This window comes from Pseudopipra pipra, chromosome 31 (assembly GCF_036250125.1).
Source record: "Pseudopipra pipra isolate bDixPip1 chromosome 31, bDixPip1.hap1, whole genome shotgun sequence".
NCBI lineage: Eukaryota > Metazoa > Chordata > Aves > Passeriformes > Pipridae > Pseudopipra > Pseudopipra pipra.
In genome coordinates, this window is record NC_087579.1 from 232,786 (window position 1) to 253,312 (window position 20,527).

The 20,527-nt window shown below is 48.1% G+C and overlaps 1 protein-coding gene across 3 annotated transcripts; it reads right to left on the minus strand.

Annotated features, from left to right (window-relative positions):
- Nucleotides 1-833: 833 nt before the first annotated feature.
- On the minus strand, nt 834-20,321 carry LOC135404324 (butyrophilin subfamily 3 member A1-like). Of its 3 annotated transcripts, XM_064639044.1 has the most exons (11): nt 20,247-20,321; nt 19,645-19,709; nt 19,376-19,534; nt 19,068-19,133; nt 15,985-16,155; nt 15,324-15,665; nt 13,711-13,986; nt 13,280-13,381; nt 10,828-10,995; nt 9,299-9,349; nt 834-2,164 (listed from the first exon to the last, which is right to left on the minus strand). In XM_064639044.1, the coding sequence occupies exons 5-11, from the start codon at nt 16,115-16,117 to the stop codon at nt 1,608-1,610; spliced, it is 1,629 nt and encodes a 542-aa protein (XP_064495114.1). In that variant the 5' UTR covers nt 16,118-16,155; nt 19,068-19,133; nt 19,376-19,534; nt 19,645-19,709; nt 20,247-20,321; the 3' UTR covers nt 834-1,607. The 3 variants fall into 3 exon arrangements, with proteins under 3 accessions (XP_064495114.1, XP_064495112.1, XP_064495113.1); XM_064639042.1 differs by having other exon boundaries at nt 19,376-19,709; XM_064639043.1 differs by lacking the exon at nt 20,247-20,321 and having other exon boundaries at nt 15,985-19,133; nt 19,376-20,224.
- Nucleotides 20,322-20,527: the final 206 nt, after the last annotated feature.

A 20,527-nucleotide genomic window follows, 5' to 3' on the forward strand; every position in this document is an offset into this window, starting at 1 on the left:
ATGAAGAGTTCTCTATCAAAATCGGGAGGCGTATTGAGGGTGGTACTAAGACAGGAATGGCTTTGGAAGTGGGTGTAACAGGTGAGATAATGTCCAAATATTGTCATTAGATGACAGTATAAAGTTGTAACACCTATGTAGTTTGGGATGCACACTTTGGAAAATATTCCTGTGCATCTGGCTTGTTGTAATAAATGAGTGCTTTTGCTTCCTAATCCTCAAAAAGAATTTTAAAGAGTTATTTTCTGGCTTTTCAGGCATCAGAAGAAAGGCTGGGAGAGCAGGGACCGTTCAGCCTGGAGGGCAGAAGGCTTGGGGGGATCTCAGCACTGTTTATGAACACCTGAAGGAAACTCTTCCCAGAGGTGCCAGGGACAGAACATAATGCAATTGGAAAAACTGAAACACAGGAGGGTACCTCTAAACATCAGAAAACACTTTCTTACTTTGAGAGTGACCAAGCCCAGGTTCAAGTTCCCTAGAGAGGCTGTGGAGTCTTTGCCTTGGGGACATTCCAAAGCCATGTGGAGATATGTGGTAGGGTGACCTTGACTGGTTTCCAGGTGCCCACAAAGCTGCTCCATTACTGTCCCTCCTCAACAAATGTCAGCTCATAGACAAACAGGAAAAAGATACTAGGTTTTTCAGAAAAACTCACACTCAACCTGTAAGACCCCAGGCTCTTCTCATGAGCTCATTGAAGGGGTTTTATGTCAAAAGGAACCCGGTTTCAAAAATCCACCTGACAGATTTATTAAAAGGGCCTTCAGTACTTTTATACCGTGAGGCCACACACTGGAGAAATGCTGCAAAGCTTTTCAGGGGGTCAAAATAACACACTTTTACTGGCAAATTTTGGAAAAAGTTTAAAAGAAGCATTCAACCAACATAAAGCATTTCACAAAGCATTGATTTAGCAAATTCCAACCCATCCAAGTTTAAGTTACCCAAATATTAAGAAAAGGAAATTAAGAAGTAAAAAGAGAGAGAGAGAGAATTATAGCTACTGCCTTAGATCGAGCATAGAACCAGCTAACACAAATCCAAGAATGATAGGGCCATGCACATGGAGGCCCTCATGATGTTGGTCGTATTTGCTCTGGACTCCTGTGGCCATGACCCCCAGGTGGGGTTCTGGTCTGCCAGCCATTTGAGATCTGGGTTAGGGGTCCCCTGGGGTGTGGTGTGGGGCAGTGCTACCAGTGTGCCAGTGATTGACAGCTGCACGAGATGCTTTCATGGGGGCGGAGCACCACTGCACCTTGGCAGAATCTGATCTGTCCCCTCTCACACACACAGAGCTGTTTTGAGCCAGTAATAATATTAATAACTTTTTTTTCAGTCCCTCACACCACTTTTTTTCATACAAACATTAAAGTACATTTATTTTTCTTGAGCACATATAATTTCCCTCAAAACATTCTTCACTCTGATCCATAAGGCAAAAAACTCAGAACAGACCACTCTGAGAGATCTGTCCTGTCCTTCATTAGCTTTGTTCAGGAGACACAAATTAGGCAGCAGCCTGATTACAATGGGATTTCATCACTGGCTGTACATTACTGAGCTTTGAAATGTGGAGTAAACTATTGAACATCATCAAAAATCTACACTATTACCAGAGCCTGAGGATCATGGTTTGCAGTAGCAGAGTCTAAGGAGAAGAAGGGAATGAATTCATCTCTCTGGCTGCTGCCATCAGCAATGCTAAAAGTGTACAGAGCTGCTTCCTTATCGTACACATGGTAGAAAGACACCTCCTTGGCTAGGATGTCTAAGAAGATCCCAATGACTTCCAACTCCCCCCTCACACTCAGACGGGTCTGAGGATCCGTGTAGGCCCAATAGTCTCGCCCATCTGCCAACCCGATGACCCAGAAGCCATTCTTAGGGGTCAGAGTCAGTGGCCCTTTGCGAGTCACAGATTCCCGGGCAATACCCAAGGCCCAGTTTCTTCTTCCCCGAATAGACACTTCCCAGTAGAGCCTCCCATATCTGAATCTTTGCTTTGCCAACACAAACAGATGGGAATCAAATCTCTTCTCATTGCTGGAGAAGTCTCTGAAGATACCTTCCATGCCGAAACCTCCCTTTACCACTGTCTTCCCATCTGTAGATATTCCCAATCCGGGATGAGCTGTGGCAGCGTCCAGGGTGACAACAACTGCAATGGTCAGGTCAGGTCGTGAGGAGCAGAAAACAAGTTCTGCTTTTCTGAGCCTTTCTCTTCTGGGCCCTCATCCCCCTCCCATTTGTCCTTCCCCCCTCTCAATGCTCAGGTTCCCTGGGCAGCCTCAGGGTACCTCGAGTTTCTCCCCTCCCCTCCCGCCACGTCCCTTCCTTGAGCTGCTGTCACAGAGAGTGGCAGCCTGCACACCCCGAGTGCCAGGCACTCAGCCAGAGCTCCTGGGACTCCAGCAGGCAGCCCCAAGGAGGAGCCTGTGGGGCTGGACACCCTCTCCCTCCATCTCTGTGTTGCTGGGGAAAAGGACCAGGAGGTGACAGCAGCTGCAATTAGTTTTGGGTGTCAGGATTAACTCCTAGGTAAAGTCTGAAGATGATTTTCAAGCTTTAGGCAGTTTCTCCTAAATAACAGGACAGCACCAGTCTAGATATTGCTGCCACATGGTGAAAGAGTGATCTGCACTGCCACAAAAATGTTTCTTGCCTCAGTTTTCCATGCTCTGTAGGGGCGGGCCAAAGGTGGCACAGAGGATGTGCCAGGTACAGAGCCCAAGGAGCATGCCCCAGAGTTAGTAAACTGGTTGGTTAAGAAAGTCACATGATCTGTAAGGATAAAAGGGCGCGCGAGTTCGAATAAAATCTCTTTGTCTCACCACCGCACGAGGAGCATCATTTATTCCTTGTTATACAAGGGTCCATGCTACATATGGCGCTCGAACGGGACAAATTTAGCTTATATTAAGTGAGATAAATATCCTGAATCAGGAGATTAGCCGGTGACTCCGGGATCGTCTCGATTTTTCGGAGATGGGAGTCTTTACCGCAAAAAACTTTGACGTCAGTAAACCCCGTGGTCTTAGTGGCATCTAAGAGACGGATAGTTAGTTAGCGAGCTCGAAAAAGATTAGGTAGTGCACGGAAGAAGAGAAGAAAGAGTTAAGGAAGAAGCCGAGAGGTCAGAGCAGGCAGCCGGAGAGAGCGGAGTGGGTCCATGCAACATCAAAAGCGGTGAGTCTGTCTGGAGCGAACCCGCACGTCTAAGACTGATCCCTGGGCGAGACGTGGCTGCAGCTCGGAGCCCCGAGCTGCGGAGCACCTTAAGATCGTCAGGGAAAGGCCTGTTGATTCCCTAAGTGTCGGTCGTCTGGTAAAAGCGATATCTCGCTACCGACTGCTGCTGGATCATGTGCGAGAAGCTTTCGCTGCCGCCAGTACCATCCCAGCCCCACCGCGCGACCCCCGCATTGCCTTTCTGCCTAGCGGAAAGCGCAGAGCTCCGTGCCCGCTGCACCGCCGGCCGGCACCTAGTGCCTGTTGCCTAGCAACTACTAAACCCGTAGTTTGAAAGTACCCGAGAAGCGGCCGAGCCAAGCACGTGTGCTGGCCGCCCCCTGCGCGTCTTGCGCACCGGAGGAGACTTGGCCAAACTCCTGCCGGCCCCTGCCTGTTAGTGACGATAGTGTAGACCCTTCAAGTTGAAGAAAAACCTTTCAGAAACCGCGGAAACCCCAAAAGAACTTTTCGCCGCTTTTCGCCGCCAACCCGGCGCCTCGCGGCGCCCGCCGAGCCGCGCGCGCCGGGGACGCCCCGCGTCTGCGGACGCCGCCCCGCGCGGCCCCGGCCCGGGCGCTAGGACCGCGCGGCCCCGAGCACGCCGCCGGAGCCGCCCCCGCGGGTCCTGGCCCCCCCACCGCCGCCGCCGCCGCCGCCGCTGTCCCGAGCTTGCAGTCTGCGCCGGGACACCAGCCGCCAGCGCCGGAGCCCCACGGTTTGCCATCGCCGAACCAGCATCTGCCGAGCCTGCCCCCGCACCGGGACCTGCCCCGAGCTGCAGCCGCCTCCAGCCGTGCGCAGAACCGCCCACGCCGCCGGAGCAGCACCCCCCTCGCCGCAGCCGACACAGCCCGGACCTTCCAAAAGCCGCAGAAAAAAGACTGCAGATAGCCCAAACTGCTACAAAAGGACTCAAAACGTGTGCTCCCAGCCGCTCGAAATAAGGTAACATAAGACACCTGTTTCCATAGAAACCTCTGATACATTGAAACAAAACTCAGACTCTAGAGCTTTGCTAAACTTTGCAACATAAAGCAGTTTTACTCTGATAAACTCTGCCTGCACGAGGCACACAGAGAAAGACAAAACAGCCACACTACACCCCCCCCGCACACACTGCTGAAAGCAAGCACAGCACAACATAGTAATACAAACTCAGAAATCATACTGAGAGACACGGGAGCCACGTAAAACAAGTCGCTGGGAAGAGACAGACACTGCCATGCGAACTTCTGACCCCCGGGTCCACACAAGGCAGTCCTGTTACAGTGATGGGGAGAGTAATTTAAAGTATTCATCCCCTTTCGCTGCAAATGATCAGCGACCTCGTGCACAGCCATGGCCGCAGCCATTTTCCTCCCCCACACAAACTGTACTCCAACCTTTCTTTTCCGGCCGAGAGCCCAGCCCCGCCCCCCACTCGCCACCTGCACTGACCACCATCCCCCCACAGGGAACCGGGTTTGCCGAAAACAAAAGGGGGGAGGGATGGGAGGGATGGGAGGAATGGAGGGAGGGAGAGAAGGAAGGGGAGAAGGAGGGGGAGAAAGAGCTAAACATAGTTCCAACGGGAGGGATCAATAGGGCACAGGAGAAAATTTCAGCTAACATGTGGGAACAATGTCTGGACGAGGCAATACGAAAGGAAAGCCTGAATATTATTCAGGCTTGCCCAGGCGATATGAGCCTAAGCCAGCCCCCTCAGAGTCAAACCTTGTATGAGGCCGCAGAAATCCTGAGGCAATTGGTAAGTGGTTCTGGTCTGTCCTTAACCAATATATTTAAATATTTGGAGGCATTGAGTTACACCTACCCACTCACTACATCTGACTGGAAAGAACTGATAAAACTAGTTCTCAGTGACACCCAATATACAGTCTGGTTAGCTGATTTCCAGAAAAATTGTTCTATTCATAGGAAATACCTACAGGCAGACACCACGGCACATCAATCAGGCGGAAAAGCAAATTATAATTTAGATTCACAATCAAAATACCATAAAGAGATAGCCAGGCAAGCCCTAAAGGCTATGGAAAACATTATCACTGCAGATCAAAATGATTATCTGTCCAACAGTGGAGAGTTACAAAGTTATACTGAGTTGAATTTAAGATGTTTGGACCAGCTACAGTCGACTTTAAATAAGCAAATTGAATACAATGAAGCCAGAGAGATGCTGTACAAGCATTTAGCTTTTGAAAGAGAAAATGCAAGAGCCTTGCAGAGCTCTCCTGCAAGAGAGAACTGTGACTTTACTGAGCTAGTGCAACCCTATCAAAAGGCTAGCTCTGAGAAGCAGCTACCTGCCTCTCTAGCTGCAGCTTTAGATGCCCAGATGAGAACACACAAGGAAGTCAGACACACAACTAGTTGTTTTAGTTGTGGAGAAATGAATCACTATCAGGAGAGTTGTCCCTGGAAACCCCTAATTGCAACATTCCATAAACACCCTAGCAGCAGAGAAATGACTCAGTTGTACCAAGGGTGCCATACGCAAAACAAAAGATATGCTACAAGTATTGTATTGCTTGTAATAGCATTGCTAGCTGTACTCTTTTTTAGCACTACTGTTCATGTGCAAAAGAGAAAACTACTTAAGGCAAGCCACACACCAATAACCAGCCCCCAAAATAACCATGTACCCTGTACCCCAAAGAAGGGTGACAGGTGGAAAACATTACAGATGCTAACAGCGGAACACGCAGTCAAAACACATGCAGAAGCCTTGCAGATTGGACTGCCTCTATCTAAAAGGTTTCTAGCAAATTTGTCACAAGTGGTAACTGATTCAAAAAAATGTTCTTTTACCATTCTCTGTCACCCTGAGGATGCCCAGAAACCCCTCTTTCCCATCATGGTTTTAAGCAGTGCACAAACTATTCAAACTCACTGCTGGGCTGTACCTCCTCAGGAGATGCAAAATACCTCGATGAAGTATCAGACAGCCATAATACATCATTATGCAGAAGACACATTAATAACCAGTGCCACAAGAAATGAACTGCTAATTGTTCCTGCTGTTTTAACCAAAACTGCCCAAGGTGCAGATCTTCAGTTTGTTTCAGGAAGGATCCAACGACCACAATTCTGGACTTGCCATGGAAAAGATAACACAGCAAAAAAGCTCTACACAAGTGACGCAGCTCGAGGTAAAAAACATTTGTATTTACAGGAGTTGCAGAAACCTCAAAGGGCTACCAGTTGCTTAAAACCGGTTTTAGCCATAAACAGAGGGGACCTACAACCTCTCTTTGTGTTGCTAGGGGAGAACTCCAACTTAAAGTCTGACAAATTGTTGATTACAGAGGCAAACCAAAAATTAGAGAATTATACCAAGGTAACAAAGAGCAAACAAATCAGAGGAGATCCTGAAAGGCAAATCTGCCTAGTTTTTGTTTCCAGCAGGTATGAAGCATTGCAGCTTTGTTTCAGTGAGATCAAACTGAGAGAAGTCACTGTTGGTTCTAAAACAGCTCTTTCAGTCATACCCCACCACCTAAATCTGTGTAAGTTGCTATTGAGTTTGTAAGCTTGTCATTTAGGGCAGAGCACGACTGAGGATCTGGACGGAAGAAATCCTGCCTTTACCAACATTCCAGCTTTGAAAAGACAATTTGGATAGGATGACAGCTGAGGACGCTGGATTTCAAGATGCCCTGGCAAGTTTTGGTGGTAATATTTTAATCCATCTCCTTCAGCACAGATTGTGGCAGAAATCAACAGTTTACCTTTAAAGGCCACACCAGATGCAATACTGAACCAATGAAAGGCCTCAGGGCCTTCACATATGCATCTAGGAAAACACAATATGCTGCAATAGACTTAAATAAATCCTGCCACGGAACAGTGAGAAAACTACAAGCCATGAACTAAGCTTCTGTATAGTTCTGGACTGATTGTCATTACCTTGGGAAAATTTTAAAACAATCCTTTGATGTTATAATTGTGCTTATTATGCTATGAGGTTGATAATCTGTTTTGAAAGTTAATTTCCTTGAGATATTGTTAACCCTTACCTGTTTTTTGAAATGCGTTCTGATTGGTTCCTGTGAGTTACAAAAGGTATGATTTGTATACAAATGCACGCAAAATCACATCCTGACCTGCCACAGCCAATGACTGACAGAAACTGAAAAGCTGCTAAAGCAGCAATGTTTAACACTATACCCAGAGTTTTAAAGCAAACAATTGCTTCATTCATTCTCCATCAGAATACAGGTTCTCTAAGAGACCATTCAAATAACAATCAATAAAGCTACATCATCAAAGTATGCCACACTGTCAGGAAACCACCCTAGAGAGTTAAATGCAAATGAGGCTTGGCGATCAGAGATATACATTTTGAATTGGACATATTGAAATTGTACATGCAAATAGATATACATTCACAAAACATAACTGCTACTACATTCACTAGACAAAACACAAAGGTGTAAAACACATGAGTTAGTTGCTTAGCAAACCTTTGGTACTCTAAAATGGATTAACATTTATAATAAGCTGTTATCTTCCTATGAAATAGGAAAATTCTCACGTCAAGTATTTCACACTGATCCATAAAACAGTAAAAACACATATTGAAAAACGTGCTAAGTTTAAACAAAAGGGGGGAGAACTGGTGTAACCTGTAAGAACATCTGTATAAAACCATGTATGTTATAAAATTTTGAGTTGTGACAGTGCTGAAAGAAGCAGGTCTGAAAAGCAGCACACACCTCAGGCGTTTGTTTCTCCAAAGTTGCTAATCATAGTAAGATTTGATTTCAGGTCGATGGATGAAATGCCTAGGTTTGTGACATGGAGAGAAAGCTATGCCTAAAAGTTATAAGAAAGAACTCAAGCAGGTTTCTTCCAGGTGTGTAAAACCCTATTCAAATATGTGACCACAGCAACAGGAACCAGAGCAACGCAGAAGTTTGGAAAAGAGTTATGTTATGTTTTCAAGTTTACATTAGGAAAGGACCAACGTGGTGAAAAGCAGTCTCTGGAGTGTGTGTGTGTGTTCATGTGTGTGTTCAGTGCGGTGGCCACCGATGTATGATATGAGTGTGTGAATGAAAATGGTTGTGTGATTGGTCAAATAATAAAAACCAAACACCTCACAAATAACACTACCTCAGCCACAGGTCGCTTTTGAGAAATTGTAGTTTGCTAAGATTACCCTGTTCTTAAATAAAGTTTGAAATCCCCAGTTATAAAAACCTCAGATTAAAAAGTTATAAGTTTATAGACAGTTAAGATAAGCCCCAAGTTAATAAAGTAATTATCCAAGTTGCACTACCCTATAGGAATATAAGAAGGTTTTAAAAGGTTTACATTAGAGTTAAGCAACTGAGCAAGCAATGTGCCGGATCACTGCGAAGCTTAGTAGTTTTATAATGTTTTGATTGTTAAAATTGTTGTTTGCATTGTTGTTTGCATTTTTGTTCATACTGTTTTTGTGACTTCTTAATATAATTAAAAGAGGGGATGTGTAGGGGCGGGCCAAAGGTGGCACAGAGGATGTGCCAGGTACAGAGCCCAAGGAGCATGCCCCAGAGTTAGTAAACTGGTTGGTTAAGAAAGTCACATGATCTGTAAGGATAAAAGGGCGCGCGAGTTCGAATAAAATCTCTTTGTCTCACCACCGCACGAGGAGCATCATTTATTCCTTGTTATACAAGGGTCCATGCTACAATGCTCAGCAGTGAATGGGATGAACCCCTGGCAGGACTTGAGCAAGGAGCAATGGCATGAACTGAGCTCCTCTAGCTGTGCTCAGATTTAAAGAAGAAGGAGCTGCTCTTGCAGTGGAGCCAAATCAGCTCCAGACACTTTTCCTGAAAGACCACAGAGGCCAAAGCAGGAGTGGGAGGGGGGGCTGCAGTGGCCAGTGCAAGCCGGCTGCCCCTGCTTCCCACAGCTGAGATGCTCCTGACAGGCACAGGCAGGGCCTTTGGCAGCACAGGGCAGGGAAAAAAGTTATCAAACTACCCTTGATCTGAGCATATTCTTCTCCAAACAGTTCTCTGAGGGGGTTGGACATGTTTTCGAGAGCTGCACTCAGGCTCCGAGGACTCACCTGCACGATATCCTCTATGCTTCTCTTTGTAGTACTGTATTTTGAAAAGCTCTGTGGGAAAAGAGAAAAGCAGGCAATTAGTGGATTTGTCAAGGCTTGCTGGGCCCCAGTGTGCTCAGAGACAGCCCAAGCTGTTGGCCAAAAGGATGATGTTCTCCTGGAGTAACACGCTGCTTTTCTAACTTTGAAGCACTTTGAGAAGTCCGAGGCCATCCTCCAAAGAGAGCAAAGCCTGAGGCACTGGGATGCTTTGTCTTTTAGCAGCAAGAGCTCCAACTATCATTGAAATCAAGGTAGGAATTCTTGAGGAGAAGGAAAATGGCCTGCTGGTGGCAGGGGAGAAGGGATAGGAAACAAGGAGCTGAATTTCCCTGCAGGAGACCTGTTTGGTTTGCCACAGAATGGCAGGAGCTGTATTTTCACTGGTCCCATCTGCCTGCAAGGCTACCCCTTCCTCAGGCAGCAGCCCAGCTACTGCCTGAGTATCTCCTGGACACAAGACTCCAGATGTGCATCACCAGGGTTGCTTCTCCCCTGACCTGCTGGCAATGCTCCTCCTAATGCACCCCAGGATACCATTGTCCTCATCCACAAGGGCACATGGCTGACTCTGGGAAAACATTTTTTTCACCAGGACCCCCAGGTCCTTCTCGGCAGAGCAACTTTCCAGCAGGTCACCCCCCAGCCTGGAATGGTGCCTGGGGTTATTCCCTGTTTGGTTCTTTGAACTGCTTTGGATTGACTGACTGATGGAGGGCTGGGGAAAGAGCAGAGGCCCTGTGACCCTTCCCAAAAGGCCTTGACAAAGGCCTGATGGGCAGGATGGAGGGTAGGAACCAGCCCATTCCATCTCTCCATAATGAATCTGTGAGCCATGGGAGACAACACACTTTCCCATGAAGAAGAGAAGTGGGGAAAAGGAGAGATATGGAAGAAGGACTTCAAATTGGGAACCGTTCTGACATATCAGAGACAGAGAGAGCTCAGGACATGGGCTCTGTGCCCGCCCAGGGGAAGGTCCCCAGACATTGGGCAAGAGAGTGCCGGGTGCTGCCAGTGCCCTCCCCTGCCCCACCTCCTGCACTGCCTGCTGAGATGCCCCTGAGCTGAGCAGGGGAGCACAGGTAGGGGCTCCTCATGGGCACAGACATGCAGGGTGGGCACAGCCCAGCTTCCCCCAGCCTGGGACCAGCAGTGGAGGAGTAGGAGAAGGGCAATGGGGACAGGGAGAGAGATGGGGACAGGACTTCAAGGGGGAACCTTAACAAGTATCAGGGAATGAGGGGACCCAGAGTACACACTCTTTACAAAGATGAAGGAGAGAAGAGGGCCCTTGAGCTCCTGCACAGAAAATTTCAGCATGGAGGTGTTCCAGTGTCAGGATCACAAAAGCTGTTCCCCATGTAAGGACTGTCCTTCCCCATCCCCTTTGAGGAGCTGTGCAGGACGAGCTCACAGGACAGTTTGCCTGTAGAGCAGCTTTTGCCTTCAGAGACGTGAAGACCTTGCTGGGGAATGGCCCTGCTCACCTAGTTTGTTCTCCAGGTCTGTTCTGAGCAACTGAATGTCATGCTGTGTGGACTGCTGCATGTTCTGGAAATCTTCCTGCAGAGTTTGAATTTTCTGGGAGACTTCATGGAGGTCCCTCTTCCACATGGATTCCAGGGCCCCTGTGGTATTTTCCACCACTTTCATTTCTGTGAAAAAAGAGAGGTATCCCTATGACACTGACATTACCCCCTTGAAGATGAGACCACCCATCTGCCCTGCAGATGATAAAACTTCTCTTTTAAATTGTCTTTTTGAGGGTCTCTTCTCAGTGTGTTTTATTGTTCCTTCTCTCCCTCCTCACCTCAGAGAAACAAAGCTTGCACTTAAGGGGGCACCTGGAAATGGTTTTGATTTTGCCTTCTTTTTTTGTGCAGGCATGGGACAAGAAACTCAGACTCAGTTCCCACAGAGAATAATAAAATGTTAAGGGTTGGAAGGGACCTTAAAGATCATCCAGTCCCAACACCCCTGCCATGGGCAGGGGCACCTCCTGCCAGACCAAGTTGCTCAAGGCCTTATCCAACCTGGCCTTGAACCCTGCCAGGGTTGGGACATCCACAATCTTCCTGGGCAGCCTGTTCCAGTATCTCACCACTCTCACAGGAAAGAATTTCTTCCGAATATCTAATCTAAATTTCCCCTTGTCCTATTACTATAGTTCCTCATGCAGAGTCTCTCTCTGCCTTCCCTGTAGCCCCTTCAGATACTGGAAGGTGCTGTGAGGTCTCCACAAAACCTTCTCTTCTCCAGGCTGAACAGTCCCACCTCTCTCAGCCTGTCTCCACAGGGGAGGTGCTCCAGTCCTCTTATCAACTGTTTGGCCTCCTCTGGACTTGCTTCAACAGTTCCATGTCCTTCTTTTCTTGGGGCACCAGAACTGTAGACAGGACTCCAGGCAGGGTCTGACAGGAGCAGAGTAGAGGGGGAGAATCTCCTCCCTTGACCTGCTGCCCCCCCTCCTTTGGATGCAGCCCAGGATCCTGTTGGTTTCAGGGCTGTGAGTGCTCACTGCTGGCTCATGGTGAGTTTTCCATGAACCATCATTCACAAGGCTTTCTCCAAAGGGCTGTTCTTAATATGCCCTTCTTATTTACTGATTTGTGTGCTCCAAGCTTCTCTTTCCTCAGAGAATCTTTTCTAGTTCAGTGTCCTTGGAAAAGAACTCACTCATCCTTGGAAAAAAAAGGATGGGGCATCCCCATGCTTGTGCACCTGTTTGGCACCATGACTGATCTCTTCCCTGGCTTTTAAATCCTCATACTGAGCTGTCTGCCAACCAGCACCCCTAAGTCCCTTTCTGTGGAACAGCTCTCAAGCCACTCTTCTCCCAGCCTGGAGCTGCAGGGGGTTGGTGTGACCTGAGTGCAGGACCCGGCCCTTGGCCTTGTTTAACTTTGTGCATCAATAATGATGTTAAACAGGAGCGGCCCCAAAACTGAGCCCGGGAGACACCACTAGAGACCGGCCCCAACTGGATGTAATTCCATTCACCACAACCCTCTGGGCCCAGCCAGCAGCCAGTTTCTTACCCATTGAAGAGTCCACCCATCCAAGTCATGAGCAGCCAGTTTGTCCAGAGGTGTCTGCAACAGCCCCCGTCTGCCATGGCTTCATGAGCTGCAGTTCTCCCTTCCCTGTGTGCTCACAGTGATCATTCCCTGGGTGTTTATCATCCTCTGTGGGAACTCTCCAGGTCCAGGTCCATGTCCATTGCACAGATGCAATGACACATGCTCAGATGCAGCTTCAGCGCAGATTTCAGAAGATGCAAGTGGTGTGAGCTCAGGAGAGCTGCGAGGGAAGGGTCAGCCCTCTGCCCAGCCATGGCTGTGGACACAGAGATCTCTGGAGAGGCCCTTTCCAAGATGGGGAGGCACCATGGACACTTTTGGGAAAAAAGGTCCAGCTCTGATGAACAAGCTCCACTGGAGGCTTGGATAGATGAGCCCAGTGGAGGCAGAGGAAGGGACCCTTCTAATTCACCACAGGAAAAGTCCACCAACCCACCCTCCTCCCTCCTCTTGTCTGTAGGTACCATGCTCCCTCGAGCTCTCAGCTGCCTGTGGAGGCATCTCCCTTCTGCCTCTGGATGACAGAGGAGCACATGGAAAGCTCCTACCTGCAGGAGAGCTTAGGTGTGCTAATTCTACGGACCAGAGGCAAACTCTACATGATATTTCATGCTAATTGTCAGACCAGTCTCACAAGGGGCTGAGAAATGATCCCTTGCAGTCAAAGAGTGAAACTAAACCCCAGAAGTGATGTGTAAAACCCTCAGCCACTTCACCTGAGCCATCTGTTCAGAGCCTTCCTCTACCATGCAAAAGGAACACCCTCTGCCAGAGCAGGTTCTGCAGAGAACTTTCTCACAGGGATTGACCTCCCACAGCCTTCTGAAAACATGAGGTCCTGTGAACCAAGAGCCCTTACCTTGAAATACCAGAACAGCACCAGCAGCCAATGTGAGAAGGAATAAAGTGAGTAGTGTCCAGAAGGCAGGGACAAATGGAGACACATGGGGAAAAGCAGCACCTTTGAAAAGAAAAAACCTGAGTCATCAGTGGCAATATTCAATCTTTTCCCCAAAATCTGAGCACCCATCCAAAGAGCTCCTGTGGAGACGAAGGGACAAATAGTCCCAGTCAGTCCTACATGGGTGGGCAGAACCTGCCTTCCCTAGGGATCTGCATCTGGGGCAAGAGGGACCCTCACTGCAACCTGTCCTGCCTGCAGTGCCCCAGGTTGCTCTGGGATCTGGCTGGACTGGAGAGCTGTCATCTTCCCTGGCACTGGAAAGGGTCTTCCAGGGCTCCTGAGACAATGAACCTTCAGCAAAGGCTTCTCAGGGCGATGGGACTCACCTGAGAGACGTGCAATAGTTTTCTTCTCCATCTGCACCAGGGGGTTCAGGATTTGACAGGTGACTTTTCCCACTTCCTCTCCTGTAACTGTGACTCGACTCCAGACACTGAAGAGTTTCTCACTGTCCTGCTGTATTTCAGTGTCTGCAAACAGACCCTGCCCATCCTCAGTCACCCACTGGACAGTAGGTTGGGGGAACCATCCGTGTGATCTGCAGCCAAGCTCGAGCCCTTGCCCTTGAGGGCCCAGAATTTCAAGGAACACTTCCCCAGTACCTTAAAGGCAAGAGAGTTTGTGAGTGGGAAAAGTGTGTTTCCATGGAACCAGCTCTATCTTGGATTCACAGCTCTTGCTTCTTCCAGAAGTTGCTGCCACTTTCTCTCAGTCCTTAACCCAACCTTTGCAATGGTCTTTCTGAGATCCCCCACTCCATCTGCCATAAATGCCAAATTTCCTTTGGCTGAGAAAGAGCTACAGCGTGGGATGGGTTTGTCTCTCAGCTCCCCACTATCCCATGGAGCTGGCAGTGAGAAGGTGTGTGGTTTGTATCCCTCTTTTAGAATGAATCTGTAGGAGGCTGGTCCAAGTTTGAGGATTGTCAAAGCAGGACACAGGGCACTAAAGCCCACTCAGTTTTTTCCCTGGCACCTCCCCAGTCCATGCCGGCACTACAGGTGGGCACAGATGGTCACTGCCCAGGGACTGTGCCAAAGCTGTGCCAGGGTGGTGAGGGGGATGCACCACACATGGTTCTGAGTTCCACTGCTGGGTCAGAGCTGGATTTCATAGATATTTGTCCTGGGCAATAGTAGCAAATGGAAGGTCACTTCCAACCCAAACCATGATATGATTCAGTGCTATTTTTGCTCAGTGACTCCAGGCTGACCAGCTCCACCTGACATTATCGATCCCTGCACACAAACGATGCCAACTGTCCATCTGGGGGGAACTGGGAGCCCAGAACATCTCCTTAGCCCAGCTGAGGAGTCCCCAGAGGGAGGGCACCATTCCTATCAGTCCCACAGCCAGGGATGCTGAGCACTTGTCTATCTCCCAGGCAGGCTCACACCTCCCCAGCAGGGATTGCTGCAGCTCTCCAGCCCCACATGGGTCATAACAAGGCTCAGGCTTGGCATGGGGCTTGCACAACATCTCTTGCCACAGGAACTCAGCCCCAGTCTCTTTGCAGCTTTACCAAGCTATTCCTGCCCGCGCCATTTCACCACACAATGCAGCTGCCTTCCAACAGGCAGTGCAGGTTCCGTGTCTCCTGCAACATTCAGCTTTAAAGCTCCTTCCTTCTTGCCTAAAACTACCAGGGCTGCCATGACCCTCATGGGCCAGTCAGATCACCAATTCCCCTATTACCTCCTGGATGTTGGCACATGGGTTGAATTTTCTTGGCTCCTTACAGACCCCTCAGTGACTTAGAAATCAAGTGTCCCATGGATCAAAAAGCAGGAGCCATGTGGCCCAACGGCTGCTGTGAGTGGGGAGGTGACATGTTGGGTCATATGAGGGGCATCAGCTGGGGGACAGTGACTTTTCAGAGCACTCTTTTCCCTCTGGAAGAGCTTCCCCCCTTCCCCTCCCAGCCCAGGGAGTCTCCAACCTGCAATGCTGAGCTCGGTGGCTGTGTCAGCACTCCAGTCCCTGGATGTCACAGTGCAACTGTACGTTCCTTCATCTGCTGGCTGGACGTTCTTCAGCGTCAGGGACACGTTCCCAGTGGCAAATCCATCTCCTGGCATTGGTGCCCGCCCATGGTATTTCTGCATTGGTTCACAACCACACTGTCCATATGTGCAGATGTCCTCTGGATGTCCATCTGTGATCTTCTTCCATTGCACTTCAGGGTTGTCCAGTGGCTTTGTGGAAGAGATGGTGCAAGGAAGGATTGTATCCTGGCTGACAATTCCAACTACATTCTGGGGAGAGCTAAGCTCAAAATTTTCTGTGGAAATCAAACATGAGTGAGCATTTGGCTGGAATCAATCAGAGAATGTACTGGTGTGAAGGACACAGAGCACTGGGGGAACACAATGAGGAACAAATGACAGTTGCAAATATTCACTAATGACATTGGTCCCTTCTGTTCATGCACCTTCATCAATGAAGAATGCCAGAGAAAAAAATAAAAACCTCAGAGATCTTTTGGGGAAATTGTCAGTTCTGAAAAAATCTTAGGAAAGCAGAATTAATGGCCTTTGAAAATGGCTCACGTGTTCTTTTTATAAAAGATAAATTCATTGTGGTTTGGAGCATTTACTCACTTTCTCCTTTTCTTCTTTCCTCTGAGACAAAATTGTAACTGGGGAAATTGAAAAGCCCAAAGTCATAGGAGAGAGGGAGAAACCAGGCTGGAAGCAGTGTCAGAGCCAACGGGAGCCATCTCCTTTGGTCCATCCCTGCAGTCACAGAGGTGGGACAATCCTGCAGCTGACCTGGAACAGGCACAGAAGGGAAGTGGACAAGGAAGGGAAATCCTGTCCCAAAGCCCCCTGATCTCTCTCACCTGGCACTTGCCAGCTGTGACTTCTAAAGGTGCAAAGCACTCAAACAGTTGAGTTCAGACATCAAGAGAACTTGTGCCTTTCCAGAGATCTCAATTATCGTTGCAGCTTCTGGGAATTTCTCTCAGTCCAACGTGCTCCCAGGAAGTTGTGACAGGGGATGCAAGAGAGGAAAATTCAACCCAGCCCCCACTGCCTGCTGTGAAATTTGATGGACACCTTAATTAATACATCAGTTTAAATCTCCGGTCTGGGTTGCAGGAGTCTCTCTGTCCATGCTCTGAGCTGGGGGGAAAAGAAGGAAGACACAGTTTACCCCCTCCCATGCCTACATTTGGAGATGGGGAATCCATGGTGTTTGCTATCCTGAAGTTCCCTCTCCCTGGGCACCCTCAGGCTGCAGGGTGACAGTGCATCAGCTCCAGCACAAACCTGGAATCATTTAGGGACCTGCACCAGGGTCAGCTTTGCTGCACTACGCTAAAGATCCTTCCCCTCTCTGGCTCTGGCTCTCTCTGCGAACTTTTGACATTTCCAGAGTGGGACCGACAGTCCTTATCTCAGTCCTCATAGCAACACTTCTGGTTTGGTATCTTTATGACTTTATTGGTGTTCAATATTCCATGGTTAGTGAGCAGTGAGGAAGGTGAGACACCCTGATGGTTTCCAAGCAAGAGTTAATCACCCTGCACTGCAGTTCTGGATACATCCCTACTTCCCAGCCATAAGGTGGCCATAAGGTCTCACAGCTACATCTCATGGGACTAAATCAGATGCAGTTGGAACAGGCCTGGTGGTGGATCAAGGCAGACATCAGTAATTCTGGATTAATTCTTGTCCTGGGATGTCCTGCCATGTTTGGCCAGCTGGGTAAGCACAGGTGGAGTGACAAGGGAAGTGTTCAATTCACTTAGTTTTAATCACAAATTGTCCCTCTTCACTTGCTATGGACTTCTGGAGGGATTTCATCCAATTCACCACAGATCACCATGATGGGGATTTGTCTCTACTCTGATCTCCAGAGCAGAGGCTTTTTCCTCTGATCTCAGCTCTGTTTCTGGCACATGGAGATAAACAGGCACTCAGAGGTTTCTGTTCTGGTTTTGGACAGGATAGAGTTAATTTTTTTCCTTGTGGCTGGTGCAGGGCAGTGTTTTGGATTCAAGATGAGAATAATGCTGATCACATGCTGATATTTTGGTTGTGGCTCAGTTGTGCTCAGCCCAAGTCAAGGACTTTGCAGTGTCTCCTGCTCTGCCAGTAAGGAGCTGCACAAGAAGCTGGGAGGGAGCACAGCCAGGACAGGTAACCTGAACTGGCCAGAGGGATATTCCAGACCATGGAGCATCATTCCCAGTATATTTTCTGGGGGGAGTTGGCCGGAAGGGGACTGATCTCTGCTCGGGGACAGGCTGGGCATCAGTCAGTGGGTGGTGAGCAAAATTGGACATCACATGGGTTTTATTCTGCCCTCTCGCTCTCCCTCTCCATCTCCCTCTCTACTTTAAATTACAATTCTTATTATTAATCTTATTCTAATTATTTTTAAAATGTGTTTCAATTATTAAGCTGTTATTTTTTTAACCCACAAGGTTTATTGTTTCTTTCCAATTCTTCTCCCCGCCCAGGGGGTGCCGGGGGCCAGGGAGTGAGCGAGCAGCTCTGTGGTACTTAGTGGCCATCTGGGCTTAAACCAGGACAGTCTCACATCACTCAACAAGCCACAGGTCTTGGGGTGACATGACCACAGCCTCAGTTCCACCAACCACATGGCCCACATGTCCATAAACTCCACAGGCAGCTCAGGGCATTGAATGTCAAACTGCAACTGACACTAAACTTTGGAAACTGTCCTGTTAAATTCTGCTCTTCCTCCTGTTTTCATGGGCTTGGACAGGCACTAAGTTTGTTCTTTGCAGTCCATTATCCCATGAGGCCATATGAAATTTTGTCAGAGGCATTAATTTGGACATCTACTATGGGAAAGAGGTTAATCCTGATTAGAGATGAGAGGGCTGCTCCTCAGTCACCTAAAAAGAGGTCTCAGGGGCTGTTTCAGATATTATCAGGGTTGGATACTAAATCAGGCATTTGGGAAGGGGCAGATATGACACAGGACTTGAAGAAACCTCTTTGCCTCTAGATCAGGAGCTAGAGGCTTGGAAATGCAAAATGTCACAAGACTGGAACATCTTACCTATGAATTCCATCCAGAACTTGCTGAGACCTTACATACCTTGTTTAGCAACACAGATACTTCTTCTGACAAATGTCATGGTCTTTTCACATCCAACTTTTACAAATTTCCCTGTTATCCAAGGAGGGCTCAAAAGAAACCTCGCTGTTTAACAAGTCATTAGTTACTACTTCAGAGACCAAACCCACATTCCCAAACAAGCTGAATGCTTTTCAAAAGAAGACAAGTGAAAATAGACCTAAAAATCTCAGCACAACAATCAAACACAGAGTTCCTCTGTCCCCCAAGGCTTCATGTTCAACACTGCTGAACAGACACACCAGGACACAGTTTAAGCTCAGTAACATTCCTGCAGATGCAGCTGAGCCCTGGGTGCTCTCAGAGTTATTGTCATCCCAAATTCCCATAAAATCAGGGCACTTTCCTACTTTTTCAGCTTCCGGCAGGAAACAGTTCCAAGTGGGCACAGCTGGAACCAGCCTTGCTTATGGAGAAGAAGGTTCCAGAGTTATCATCAGCCCAGCCCTGCCTCAAGGCCCTGCCCCCAGGGGGTCCCTGGGCCCAACAGCCCTTTCCAGAGGGGGAATACCACCACATTCACCACTTGTTCAGGAGGGAGAGAAATAAAAGAGACCTGCTTACCTACCTGACTCAGGAAAGGTGAGCACTGATATAGGACAGCTATTTTTCCTCTTGCCAGAGAAACTTTCCCCTGCAGGAGGGAAATGAACAGAAGGATCAGGTTCTGAATTTTAAATGCAGCATTTCTGTGCCCAAGAGTTACTTTGCTGCCAGATGGTCACATCTCCTCTGCCATAGGAGGGCTCCGTGTTGGTGTTGTAGGGAATTAGGTGCAAATGGAGCTTTGATGCTACTGAGAAGTTTAAGACAAGCAAAGATCCTGCTCAATGCCCACAAACTGTGTCTTAGTTCAGAATTAGAGCTGGATTTTACCTGTTGTCAGGTGAGAACGATCCCCGTGTCTTCAATCTGTGGATCAGAGATGATCAAGGATTAACTCAGGGTGTGGCTCTGCCTGAAGATCACAGATGATTTTACTCTAAGACTGATGTTTCGCTGACAGATTACATAGAGAATGAAGGTGGGGTTTCCCTGGGAATTGACAGTCACCATTCAGAGAAATCAGCTTGAAATGGGAGCAATTCTGCTTTTCAAGGACTTCAGTGAACTGAAGTGCTCTTGTATTTTCCTCTTAGTCTTACTTTTCGCAGCTGTTTCTTCCTCCAAAGACTGTGCCAGAAGTATTTCTGTGAGAAAAAACTTCTCCCTTGAATTCAGAAGGACGGCAAAAACTCATGAAACAAAAAGAAAGAATTTATTCACCGCACTGGCTCTAGTCTCACACCGAGTTCTTTGGGGAGAAAAGACCCCTTGGGTTTAAATTTCATGCATTTTTATAGTTGTACAAAATCCCACCTTTTTCAGAGAAGCTTCATATATTCGCTTTTGCCTAAAAAGTTTTCTTGTCTCTGAAAAGGGGCTTTCCCTTCTTTCTAACTGGCCACTGGCCATCCTCTGTCAAAAGTGAGGGATCTTCCTTTGTTCTTAGCCCAAAGAGAGAAAAGAAACCCCTGTGTACCAAACTCTCACGTGGCCCCGAAAGATTTTAATTTTGGGAATTTTTATATTTCCCTTAACTGGCTGAAAAAGACCCTGACACCCAAGTCCACTCTGAGACTTGGATATCTTACAACTTCGCGATATGCCTATAAACCCATATTTTTATTTCTGATATTTCCAGCTGGGGTTAACAAGGGAAGTGACTGAGAGAGTGAGTAAAAAAAAAAATGAGAGAGAAACGCACCGATCTACTGCTCTTTGTGGTTCAGCTGCTGCAGCCACTCACGTAAAACTGCCCACAAAGTTTTTTGGCGCCCTCTTAGAGGAAGTGAGCCCGGGGGAGGGGGGAGGAAGAGGAGGGGGAGATGATGCAAACATCCTGAACAGGAGTCTTAAGGGGTGAGAACTGAGCTCATGGCTCAGAACATACTGCCTCACCTCCATGGGACCCTCTCTTACAATCACAATTTCCCTCTCCCAACAATCAGAATGCCTGAGACAAAACGTGCTGGTGCCTGGTCCTCC

Bases quoted from the DNA above. Each gene is read 5' to 3' on its own strand.
- LOC135404324 (XM_064639044.1), bottom strand. From the start codon at position 16,117: ATGGACCAAAGGAGATGGCTCCCGTTGGCTCTGACACTGCTTCCAGCC. The intron at 9,350-10,827 runs GTGAGCAGGGCC...CTTTTCCCACAG, and splicing joins AGACCTGGAGAACAAACTAG to AGCTTTTCAAAATACAGTAC. The intron at 2,165-9,298 runs GTGAGTCCTCGG...TGACCATTGCAG, and splicing joins GCATAGAGGATATCGTGCAG to TTGTTGTCACCCTGGACGCT.